At 52.0% G+C, this 12,446-nt stretch overlaps 2 protein-coding genes across 2 annotated transcripts in view; both read right to left on the bottom strand.

Moving 5' to 3' along the window:
* Positions 1-12,446, bottom strand: part of LOC308238408 (coiled-coil domain-containing protein 74B-like) — a 508,084-nt gene that overhangs the window by 301,541 nt on the left and 194,097 nt on the right. The window lies entirely within an intron of this gene.
* The window catches only part of HIC2 (HIC ZBTB transcriptional repressor 2), a 28,493-nt gene that overhangs the window by 8,577 nt on the left and 7,470 nt on the right, over positions 1-12,446 (bottom strand). The window contains exon 2 of the mRNA XM_080650684.1: positions 194-292. Coding sequence (XP_080506810.1) covers positions 194-219 — 26 coding nt within the window. The 5' untranslated portion in view covers positions 220-292. The remainder of the gene's footprint in view (positions 1-193; positions 293-12,446) is intronic.

Genomic DNA, 12,446 nt, shown 5'->3' with positions numbered 1-12,446 from the left:
CGGGCCCAGCCTCCCCTCTGGGCTGCCCGTGCTGCCTGCACACAAAGGACTGCAGGCCAGGATACAGGCTGAGAGCTGCAGGGCTGTGTGAGCCTCTGAGAAATCCCCCAGCAGGAGCAGGTGGATGATGCCCTCCCTCCCCAAAGTCTCCCTCCCACTCCCCCACCCTGCCAGCTCCCTGTCCCCAGCCTACCGGAGTGCCAGGGGCCCAGAAACCATGTGAGCAGCAGCGAGCAGGGGTGGCCTCCTTGAGCGCGTGGCCTCCCTTGGGGGTGCATCAATGCCTGGTCACCTGGAGAGAAGATGGACATGGTCACCCAGACAGTCATCATGGGGGGGAGGGAGGGCAATGAAGTAGAAGGTGCCTGGTAGTCCTTGAGCCCTTGTTCCCAAGAAGGTCAGGGGTTTCTCTGGCTGGGATGATAGGGGCAGCCAGCTGGGAAGGAGACAGTGGCCACAGTGCCCTGCCAACAGGCCAGTGGCAGGTTAAGATGGCAGGTCTAGGGAGCTCAAAGGCACTGCACCCGCTTCCCACCCAGGAGCTTTAGGGTACTCCAAGGACCACCTCAGCCTCGGGAGCTGGGAGCAGGCACAAATTCATGGCAGGCATGATGACAGGAGGCCTGGGCAAGGCCCTTCCCAGGCCGGCCACATTTACATGACAAAAGGTCAAAATTGGAGGCACTGGTGCAATGGGCTATTTATAAGAACCAGTCTCAACCGCTTCAGGCTCTCCTGCCTCCTTCCCTTCCAAATCTGCTCTTGCCCCCTCCCTGCCCAGAGGGCCCAGCCCCTCCTGCCCAGCCCAGCCTGACCACATGGCCTCCCCTTATAGGAGTTTTCGAAAGCTTGGCCTTTCAATACCACCCTGCCAAAGCCACTGGCAGCAGCTACCAGATGCAGGTGGGCTGCTTCTGCCCCCAACTTTTCAGGTCCCACAAGAGGGGGGTCCTGAGGTTCTGGCTCCTTGTACACCACTCCAGTGGGCAGACCAGGGCTCCCTTGGAATGGAGCCAGGTGGGGGAGGAGGCCTGCAGCAGCTTGGAGCCCATCCCTGCCTGCCCTTCCCCCGCCCCCAGGGCCAGGGAGGCTCAGCAGGTCCCTCAGGAATGTGACCAGACCCGGGGGTGCGGGTGGCTGGGAGGCCTCAACTCCAACCTGCCAGCTGTCTCTCTGGCCCCTAGCACAACTCCCTTCTCACAGAGGTGGCGGGGGGAACTCGGCTGGTCAGGGTGGTTGGTCTGGGATCTCTGATGACCCAGCAAGCAGCAGAACCAGCTCTGTAGGTACAGCTGCCTGTGTGGAGTCCAGGCGCCCCCAACACCCATGAGGCCAGAGTTGGATCAGTGGGACAGAGCCTGAGGCCAGACAACCAGTAGATAGAGCTGAGCCCAGCCTTGGGAAGGGAACAGAGACCACTGCAACACTGAACAGGAAGCCATAGCCAACCAGATGCTCACCACACAGCCCTGTGCCACCCTGCCCACACAGAGCATCCTACCCAGTGGTTTCCACCTCAGCATGTGCCAGACCCTGCAACTAGGGGTTACTTGCCCTTGTCAGAGACCAGGCCAAACTACTGCGCAGCTCAGGGAGTGGGTGGCAGAACAGGACTCTCCGTGAGTCCCCACTGCCCAGCCCTGCCAGGCACTGCACTAGCCGGGGGACAGCTGAATGACTGATCAAGGTCTCCTGGGCTGGGATAGACTCCTCTGGTGCCTGACCTCACCACAGGCATGCTCAGCAGAAAAGAGCTGAGCCAATTCACCACACCGTCCACTAGGTGGAGCCCCAGCAGAGGTGGCTGCATAATGCTGTCTTGCCACCCAGGCTGGGCCAAGTGTGGGCCACCACTGTCTACAAACAGCAAAGCAACATCACCAAAGAGTCAGTGCCTCTGCTGCAGGGCCAGGTCCCCTATGAACCACTGCTCTTCTCTTTCCAGCAAAATGACCACAGCCAGAGACCTCTGCCCTCCCACTTACCTACGGGTGTGGGGACAGGAAGCACCCATCCTAGAGAGGCCACAGCCTGGGGAGTGGAGGTTGCCAGGTTAGTAGAAGCAAGACTGGGGGCTGGACCAGCAAGCTGGCAGCACAATGGCCCACTGGATCGAGGGGCTGATGCCCAGCCTGGCGGGAGCCCACTACAAGCTCGGATGAGGACGCCGCCTGGCCCCCAGCAGCCCCCAGGCAGCAGGCCCATGCAGTGCCTATCTGCCCCAGGTCAGGCCAGCTGCCCAACCAGATCACTGGCTCAGGGAAACTAGAATCTGGGGGAGGGGGGTCAGTCAGGTTCTCCTCTATGGCCTACACCTGGACCATTCCAGGTGGGTGGGTAGGTATCCCCAGGTGGGCTGACCCTGGTAGGGAAGGGCAGGGACACTAGTCCCTGGGGGCCAGCTCTGCCCTCTTGTGAACAAAAAGAGTGTGTGGGAATGCACAGAGACCTGCCTGAAGACCTGGATCACCTTCCCCAGGTCCTTGTTTACAGAATGGTCACTACCCACCTACTCAACAGGGCAGTTACACCATAAACTGGGACAGGTCCCTGCTAAATTCTCATTTCCTTTCCTCCCCATCCAGGCCCGTGCCACAGAAAAGTCAGGGAGGCATTCTGCCCCCTCATCACCATCACCCCCTGTAACACACACACATGCACACGCACACGCACTCACAGCAGGCACAGGGCCCAGACGCCACTGACACCTGAGGGAAGGCTAGGCCCTTCTAGTTGATCCAGAGAGAGATGGCAGAGCTCCTCACACCCCATCTGCTGCTCCTTCCCTGCCTGCTCTCCTCAGCCAACAGTATGAAAGCCCCACAGGCAATGCCATCCTGTGGAAAGAAGCACCTTGGGGCACACACAGCCAACTGCTAAAGGAGGTTGTACCTGGGGGTGGAATTACACATTTTTGTCAAGTTCTAGAATGGGCAGAACTAACCTGTGGGAGAAACAAAATCAGGAAGCCTGTGGAGGGTGGGCTGAGCATTGTTTGGGAAGGGGCATGAGGAACTTTCTGGGGTGAGATTCACTCTTGGAAGGAGTCTGAAATTTGGGTACCAGGTTATAAATAAATTTTCCCTCAAACAGGAAAAAAGTAAACTCCAAACAAAAGGAGAGAAAGAACAGAGGCTTTCACAGAACATGCCTGTGTCAGGAGCTCAGCATGGACCGGTGCTGCCCTACGCCAACCGCACTGCCTCTGCCTGCGCCTCCCTGTTTACAGGAAGCAGCTGGAAGGCAGCAGACACTGCCCAGAAGGTACAAGCAGCCCAGGATCCAGAGGAGCCTAAGGCCCAGCCCCTGCCCCCCTACCAAACCTGCACACCCACAAGCCCAGGACTCCGTTCATCCCATCTCCATGGCCTCCTCTACTTAACCGAGGGTTCCTCCGTGAAGCCTTTCCCATCCCAACAGGCAGGAGCCTCTCTCCTGTTCACTGCTGCAGATGCTGCACCTCCGACTGCACCGTCTGCCCCGTGAGAGGGCAGCCTGCCTGCTGGGAAGGCTCTGAAGTGCTACCTCTACCTCCAGGGACAGATAAGACAAGGTTATGGGGGTACGCAACTTGTCAAGGTCACGAGAGCAAATGAGTGGCCGAGTGCGGACTAAGTGTGACTCCAGAGCTGCAGTCAGGCTTTCCCTGCCCCAGGGACAGGTATAGCACGCCCTTTCCCAGGCAGGAGCAGGGTGCCACTCACAGCAGACCTGCCCTCCACATGCAACCTCGGAGGGTAGCCTTGGTCAGCACCTCCACCCTTATTTCCCCCCACCTCCACAGCCTGCCTTTCACAGCAGGGCCTCACCTGGGCTGTGTCCTTCGACTCAGTGTAAGGGCCCGTGGATGGCCCAGCAACCCTACCACCTGGGGCAGTGAGGAGTTTCAGGCTAGGGGCCTCAGATAAGTTCCATCACTCAGCCTGCTTTGGGGTGGGGAGCAGGCTGCTCCGGCTGCGCCTCGGGAACAGCTCTGGCCTCCATGACCTCTCTAGCCAGTCCCTCCAGGCAGGGCTGGTGATGGGTGGGACTCACAGCTCTGGGCAAGCCCAGCCGTGTAATCCAGCCCAGATCTGGATGCCGGCCAGCAGCTCCTGGCTCTTCTCCCAGACCATCGTCCTGGAAAGCAATAAGCTCCACAAATGCCAGGAGACCAGCGCTCCCTCCAACGCAGCTTCTAAGACATAAACACTTGGGTTTTACTCAGCGCATTGGTGACATGGTGATGGGGGGCCCTGAGCTGGCCTTCTTCTCTAACCCTCGGGCCAGTCTTGACACCCGCCCACTGGCTCACCCTGCCCTCTTGCGAAGAAGAGAGAGTCTGGAGGAGAACTTGTGAACTTGTGATCAATGAGGGAGGTGGCGTCCACCCTAGCCTGACTACCCTGAGTCTATCCTGAAATCCTATGGGCCCCACTGAAGACCCCAAGCTGCCCATGCAGTCCAAGTCCCACATGGGCCCCAACCCGATCTGTGCCACTCCCATCTGAAAGGTGGGAAAGCTCGTGGGTACCTCACCAGCAGGAGAAAGTGCTGCTCTGAGGGGGAGATCTGGCAGGAGGCTCCACACCACACCCCCGCAGGCCCCATGACCCTCAAAGCCTGCTTCTCCAGAGAGCCTTGGGTCCTCTCCTCCTCCCACGAGGCCTACAGCCCTCACATCACTTCTGGCTTTGGTACCATCAAGGAGAAATGGGGCCAAGACGACCTGGGGGATCTGCAGACGGATTTCCCTTCCTGGAGCTGGCACAACTGGCTGGCTAGCACCAGGAAAGCTGAAGGGCAGGGTCCTGCCGGAAGGGCCCCAGGCTTGATACAATTTAGCCAAAAGTTCTGAGCGGGCCCAAGACCATGAGTACTACTGGGAAGAGGCCGGTGAGCGCAGCTCAAAGGGGAATAATAATCACTTAAGATTATAATTATTATTTAAAAACCATGTTCTCCTCCAGACTCTGTCCCCCACATTGCACTGCCTCCTCAGGGGCCTGAGCTGTTGGTAAAAGGCTTGCTGGCAGTGACAGAAACAGGAGGCTGGGAGCCGGAGAGCCTGTCGGAGGCCGGCAGGGTGGGTCTGCCAATAGGACAGCACAGCAGGGGAAACTGGTCACCCTGTCAGTCCAGGAACAAGTGAAAATCCAGGAGCCACGTCAGCAAGGAGGCAGACAGGCCCGGGATGCTGGTTCCTGTGGCCCCAGTCCACTTCCTGCTAGTCTTGGTTGTCAAAGGGTGAGGTACAAGGACCAGCAGCAGCACCTGGGACTCTCTAAAATGCAGATGCTCAGGTCTCACTCCACACCTCAGAACCAGAACCCACATTTTAACCACGGGACCCACACATTCAAGTCTGGGAAGAGCTAGGGTGGGTGGTATGCTTTCTAATGCCCAGAACAGACTATACTCTGCAAGCAGTAAATGCTCCTCTGATGGGTGTCAAGAGGAAGGAGACAATTCCAAAAAAGGAAGACACCGTTTCTCACAGAAACAAGCCCAGAGGGTAATTAATAAAATCAGGGGGCCTGGAATGTGAGACAGAGAGGCTGAGCCTCGTTACCACCGGCATCTGGGAGCCAGGATGGTGGGCAGGGGGTTCTGGGTGTGGGTAGCAGGCAGAGGACACAAGGAAGGGGATGAAGGACAAGCAGAGACGGCGGAGTGGTTAGGTAGGTGGAAATTCCAAACACAAGGAGCTACAAGGACACGGCTAAAAGGGCACTGGTGAAGCGAGGTCTGCCCCCTGAAGGGCTATCTCGATCATCTCACCTGCCCCAGGACACCCTTCAGATGAGATAACTGAGCCCCAGAGGGAGATACAGTCAGGGCTGAGTCATAGAACTGCAGCTGCCCAGCCCAGGGATCTGGGAAAGAGACTCTCCTTCTTTGTAACTTCAAAAACAACCCTAGTAGCCAACAATTTCTTATGCAAACTGCAGGAAGAACCACCTCTCAATGTGGATGAGTCCTTCCCAGAAAGGGTGGTTGACAACCCTCACCCACATCACTGTCACAGATGGTAAAAACTGAGGCAGCCTGGCATTAAGGAACCCCTGCCCTGCCCCACAGCATGACATGACCCTCCTGGCCAGGAGGAAACCGAGCTGGCATGCTAAAGAGGAATTAGGAAAAACAAAACAAAACTGATGCCAGACAGCAATGACGGGTTTTAGTTGGCTGGACAAAGACTACAAGAATTATCTCCCAGCGAGGAAAGAGAAAGGTCACATTTTAAAATAAGACCAAGACTGAAAGCATGCAAACCTTGTGGGCCAGAAAGCACACTCCAGGTGACCAGCACCGGAAACCCACTCAGGCAAGCACTTGCAAGCCCTGCTCCTACGGGGGAGGCAGCTGAAGGTATGGAGACTATTACCCACCTATCAGTGAGCAGGACTGAACATTTACATTAAAACCTATGAATTTGCCTTTTATAGGTCAAAAATAGTTGATTTTGGCAATGTCACAGTTGACTTACATACACATACATGAGTCTCTCAAGTATACTTTGACCAAAGAAGCCAGACCCAAGAAACTATGAGGTACAATTCCGTTCATGTAAGTTCAAGTTGGAAAGCAAGAATCCACGGCTGGGGGTGAGAGAAGACAGTTGGGGGTAGTAGAGAAGCGATGACTCAAACAACAAATGAGGGGCTTCTGGGGTCTGTTTCTTCATCTGGATGCTGGTTGGTTACACAAGCATGTCCATCTGTGAAGAATCCTTGAAGCTGTCACTCGTGACTCTGCACACTTCTTAAGGGATTCAATATAGTGCACACACACCTTTAAGAGAGGAAGCAGGGTCCGGTCTTGGACCTGATGAGCAAGTAGGACAGAGCCAAGCAGTAACCTCCCTGAACCCCCAACTAATAACAATCACAAGACAAAAAAAAAGAGGGAGGTGACCAAATCCAGGATGGAGTATCTGTCTTAGAAGAAGGAACTCTATGGACAGGCCAGGAACCCACAGGAAGCCTACAGACCACCTTAAATTCCCTTAGTAGGGGCAGACCAATGTCTGCCATGCAAAGGAAACAACAACCCAATGGTGTTTTTTAATCATGAGCGTCTAGCCGATACTTCTTGAGAGAGAGAAGGGCTTTTCAGATGCTGGCAGGCAAGCCCAGGAGAGAAGAGGAAACGGGAGTACAACAGGCTAGTACCAAAGAACTCTCAGCAAGGTCTCCTGGGCACAACCAACTGGGCATATCAAAGGGAAGAAGCCAGGAAGAAATGGATGAGGGAGGCCCTCAGGGACTGGGGTCAAAGGACACTGCTGCTGGGCAGGACAAAGGAAAGCCCCCTTGCTCCCTCCTGGACAATCAACCACTCCAAGGCCCCAGAGGTTCAAAGAGCTTAAGGAGCTAAAGCCAATGGCAAGGCCCTAGCTGGCTTGGCTCAGTGGACAGAGCATTGGCCTGCGGATTGAAGGGTCCTGGGTTCGATTCTGGGCAAGGGCACATGCCCAGGTTGCGGGCTCAATCCCCAGTAGGGGCCATACAAGAGGCAGCTGATCAGTGATTCTCTCTTATCACTGATGTTACTATCTTTCTCTCCCTCTCCCTTCCTCTCTGAAATCAATAAAAAGATATTTAAATAAATAAAGCCGATGGCAAGGATCAGATTGTTGTAATCCAAAGGGGGTGGGGGAATAGACACACCTGGGGCATCCACTGGAGTTTTTAAAAAGCTGTTTTTAAGGATAAAATTAAGGAACTGCTATGGAAAATAGTAAGATCTGTGGCACTGTGCCTGAAAAGCCTCTAGGTCAGGGGTGGGCAAACTTTTTGACTCAAGGGCCACAAAGGGTTCTTAAACTGGACAGGAGGGCCGGAACAAAAGCATGGATGGAGTGTTTGTGTGAACTAATATAAATTCAAAGTAAAGGAGCGGAGGGGAGAGCAAGAGGACCGGATAGAACAGCCGGATCCGGCCCGCGGGCCGTAGTTTGCCCACGGCTGCCTAGGTGCAGCACTTGACAGAAGAGGTCTCACTTGTCTAGCAGGTAACTCGAAGGGTCCAACAGAGAGGCCAAGAGCTCAGAAAGATCCGACAGAGGGCTCCACTCAGACTGGCGGGGGGCGGGGGGATGCTCACAGGGTTTCACTCTACTTTTGACATGGAGTCTTGGAGGTGCTAGAAGAATTGTTTAGCATTAAGGAGCTGGATTTAGAGACAGAAAACAAAATAAACAGGCACTTCTCTACCTGGAGTAGAAGAGCAGAGGGTGTGTGAAAACTGGGCTACTGAGGAGGCATAAAAAACCCAAAACCCTGAAAACAACTCAGAAGCTCCTCCCCTGCGGGTAGCTCCCCTCCTGCTGGGCCACATGGTGCAGTGTGGGACAGGGCCACCTTGGAACACTCCAAGTGGGGAACAGGAATGGCAGCAACAGCACTTCAGTGAATCAAAAATAGAGGTTCGTGTCCAGCTCTGTGCATGCTAAGCGACAAGCCACATTTCAAGAATCCAGACAGCCCCAAATTCAGAAGAGCAGGGACTTCTGAGGAAGGCAGGGAGGAGCACAGGTGGGTCTCCAGGGCTGGGGGGCTGTTTCTTACATGGGTGGGGGAGCCAAGAGGTGTTTTTCCACTAGTTATGCCTATATGTGTGTGCATGTCATTTACACTCTCTGGTTAACACTTGTGTAAATATCCTGGAGCACAACCTACTGAGCAGCTAGCATGCTCTGTGCAGAAGTCCCACAAGAAAGAGGAGAGGGACACAAAATTTCTAGATCTAGGGAGCCCAGATAAGGCTCTGTGACATTTGCTGAGCATCCCCTCATATCGCCTGACCCAGGCACCCTGGAAACCAGCAGAGCCACACAGCTGGGCGAATACCACAACAATAAGTAAACAAGGGCTTCAGAAGGTCAGTCCCACAGGAGATGCCCAGAAAGTATCACTGTCCTAATGAACAGAAAGCCTCAGAAGCCAGGGTAGGGCCTCCATACCTGGGAGGGCCAGCATGCCTCATCCAACGAGAAGGAATCCCAGGGCTCGTCCCAAGAACTGGAGGGTAAGAAGGGCAGTTAAAGCCATTCCAGCCCTAGCCAGGTTGGCTCAGTGGACAGAGTGTCAGCCGGTGGACTAAAGGGTCCCAGGTTCAATTTCAGTCAAGGGCACATAATTCAGTTGCAGGCTCGATCCTTGACCCTAGACAGGCCCATGAAGGAGGCAACCAATCAATATGTCTCTCTCACAAATGTTTCTATCTCTCTGTCTTTCCCCCTCCCTTCCTCTCCCTCTAAAAATCAATGGAAAAATATCCTCAGGTGAGGATTAATAACAACAAAAAAACCATTCCAAGTGAAAATATCAAAGTCTAACCCAAATCTCCCCTCTGCGACTCCTGCCCACTCCAATTCCAAGTCCAATCGACCCTGGGTTATCTTCTTTCTTAAACACCAATCTCAAGTCACTCCCCTACTTACAAGTTTTCAATGGATTCCTAATACCTGAATAAAGTCCACACTCAGGCCTGGCCTGCGCAGTGCTTCCCAGAGGGGCCCCCAGCCCACCTCTCAGCTGGGCCCCTTCCAGTCACGCCTGAGTGCCCCCTCCTCTACTAAGGCTGTTCTGCATTTCCCTCCTTCCAGCCAGTGACAGCAATAGCTACCCCGCTGCTTCCCACAATGCACCTCACCTTCTGGCCATGCTCTGCTCCCTGGCTCCCCAACCGGGCTCCCAAGGTTAGAGACCCTGAGTCCCCCAGCCCAGTAGCCACAGCTGCGCCTGGCATGCAGCAGGCCCTCATAAATGTTTATCAGGTGAACAAATGCCAGTCAGGAAGAAGCAGTGCTGAGAAGAGATAGGGTGAAATAATACATGAGAGAAGATAAGGTGGAGGTGGTGAGGGGGAAATGATGAAGGAGAGTAGCCCAGAGCCCTTCCTCGTCAACAGTTCCAAAACTGTTGTTTACATTCTTAAAAATCAGTTAGGACTCCCAAAGAACTTCTATGAGGCTTACATGTTACTGTCTAGTAGATGCTACTGTGTGATTATATTTACTATTCTGTTTACTGTATTAGAAAAATTGGCAATATAAAAATGAAAAATTTAATTGATCTCAAATATCAAAACAACCCATTTTATATTAACTAGGGGTGTGCAGGAGGCAGCTGATCGATGTTTCTAACTCTCTATCCTTCTCCCTTCCTCTCTGTAAAAAATCAATAAAATCTATTTTAAAAAAAACACAACAAACTCTTCCAGCCCTGCTTGGTGTGGCTTAGTTAGTCGAGTTGTGTCCATGCACCAAAGGGTAGTGGGTTCAATTCCCAGTCAGGGTACATGCCCAGGTTTTGGGTTCGATACCTGGTTGGGGCGTGTCCAGGAGTCAACTGATTGATGTTTCTCTCTCTCTCTCTCTCTCTCTCTCTCTCTCTCTCTCTCTCTCTCTCTCCTCTCTCTCTCCCTCTCCTTTCCTCTCTCTAAATCAATAAAAAATAATAACAACAATTTTTTAAACTACTCCAAATGAAAAAAACATTAGTGAGAAGAGTGGCATTGTTTTACATTTTTAAAAATCTCTCTAATGTTTGGTTTAATAGAAGTAACTGGATTCCCATATCTGCTTCTGAGTTCAGTCTGTTAGGCTATGTGGTTTTGATTAAAGTCTACGAAGTCATTTGACCCTACACAGATAGAAGGGAGGAGTATTTTAACAATCTTTTCGGATATGTGGCTCTTCTTCATAGATATACACTAAAACTTGACAAGGGGTAGTTTCTTAAAAGTTGCAATGTAGAATCTGAAACTGTGGTCAGTGACTTATTCATATCTGGTTATAACAAAAATCCACTCGTCTACCCTGCACTCATTCACCCAGGATTTATTTTTTTTAATATATTTTATTGATTTTTTACAGAGAGGAAGAGAGAGGGATAGAGAGAAACATCGATCAGCTGCCTACTGCACATCTCCTACTGGGGATGTGCCCGCAACCAAGGTACATGCCCTTGACCGGAATCAAACCTGGGACCCTTCAGTCCGCAGGCCGACGCTCTATCCACTGAGCCAAACCGGTCAGGGCTCATCCAGGATTTTGTAACATCAACCATTCGTCATTTGGAAATATTGGTTCACTGAGGTAATCATATCTCCTAAATATTTTCACATATCATTACACAACACCAAAAAAGTCCATATTAAGACCACCACTTAATTTCTTTAAGACAGGCTCCTGGTGACAGATAGTTTTCCAAAATTCTATTTTCTCCTGACAGCTCTCTCACCAGCAACAAATATTTTTAGTTGTGACAAGGTTCACCTTGTTCATTTAAGAAAATGTCTGACAAATTCTCTGAGTCTGAATAACCACACCTTGTCTGTCAGTCGTTCATTCAAGTAAAAATAATGTTCCATGAAGAAAAGCAGCTGATTCAGCACATAGCCCAAACAAACGCCAAGTGCTTTTCCTGCAGACAGCCATCAGTCAGTCTGAGACAGAAAAGCCTCATGTGCACTCGCACTCCCATTTTGTCACACAGAATACTAGAGACATGTACTCCAGGGCCTACGTACCTCCCCATGGCACTAGGGGAAGGGGGCACCCACTATGCAAGTGTCAACAACATGGATCGAAGACCAATAACTTCTAAATGTTATGTAAAGGGTTTTGGGGACCCCCAGGGATCTGCAAAACACTCTGAGAATGCTGACAACAATTATTTGAAATATTTCTACCAACCCATTTTACAGACATGGAGAAAAACAAATTTCACACCAGAATCTCCTTTTTTATAAATATGTATTTCTTTATTGATTTCAGAGAGGAAGGAAGAGGTAGAGAGAGATAGAAACATCAATGATGACCCCTAGCCGGCTTGGCTCAGTGGATAGAGCATCAGCCTGCGGACTGAAGGGTCCCAGGTTTGATTCTGGCCAAAGGCACATGCCTGGGTTGTGGGCTCAATCCCCAGTAGGGGGTGTGCAGGAGGCAGCTGATCAATGATTCTCTCTCATGATTGATGTTTCTATCTCTCTCTCCTTCTCCCTTCCTCTCTGAAATCAATAAAGAAATATATTTTTAAAAAAAAGAAAAAGAAAAAGAAACATCAATGATGAGAGAGAATCATTGATCAGCTGCTTCCTGCACGCCCCCTAACTGGGGATCGAGCCCTTGGCCAGAGTCAAATTGGGACCCTTCAGTCCACAGGCCAGCGCTCTATCCACTGAGCAAAACTATCTAGGGCCAGAATCCTCTTTAACCAAACAGTAAAATCCTGAATAAGACTCCTGCCAAACCTAAGAGTAACAAATTTCAAACAAATAAAAAGGAAGTGCCATTTCAAATGGCATTCTCAAATACTCTTAGAGGAGGTGGGCACAAACTATTAAAGGACCCCCCAAGACCTGTTAACTCACAGAGCAGGTAATACGTCAAGAGGGAAGCTGGGCCTCTGTAGGCTGTGGGACCTGAGCTGGGTGTTCTGGAGGTGGAGGTGGTC

This window comes from Plecotus auritus, assembly GCF_963455305.1.
Source record: "Plecotus auritus genome assembly, chromosome: 13".
NCBI classification, from domain to species: domain Eukaryota; kingdom Metazoa; phylum Chordata; class Mammalia; order Chiroptera; family Vespertilionidae; genus Plecotus; species Plecotus auritus.
This window is presented reverse-complemented; position numbering and strand designations above follow the sequence as displayed.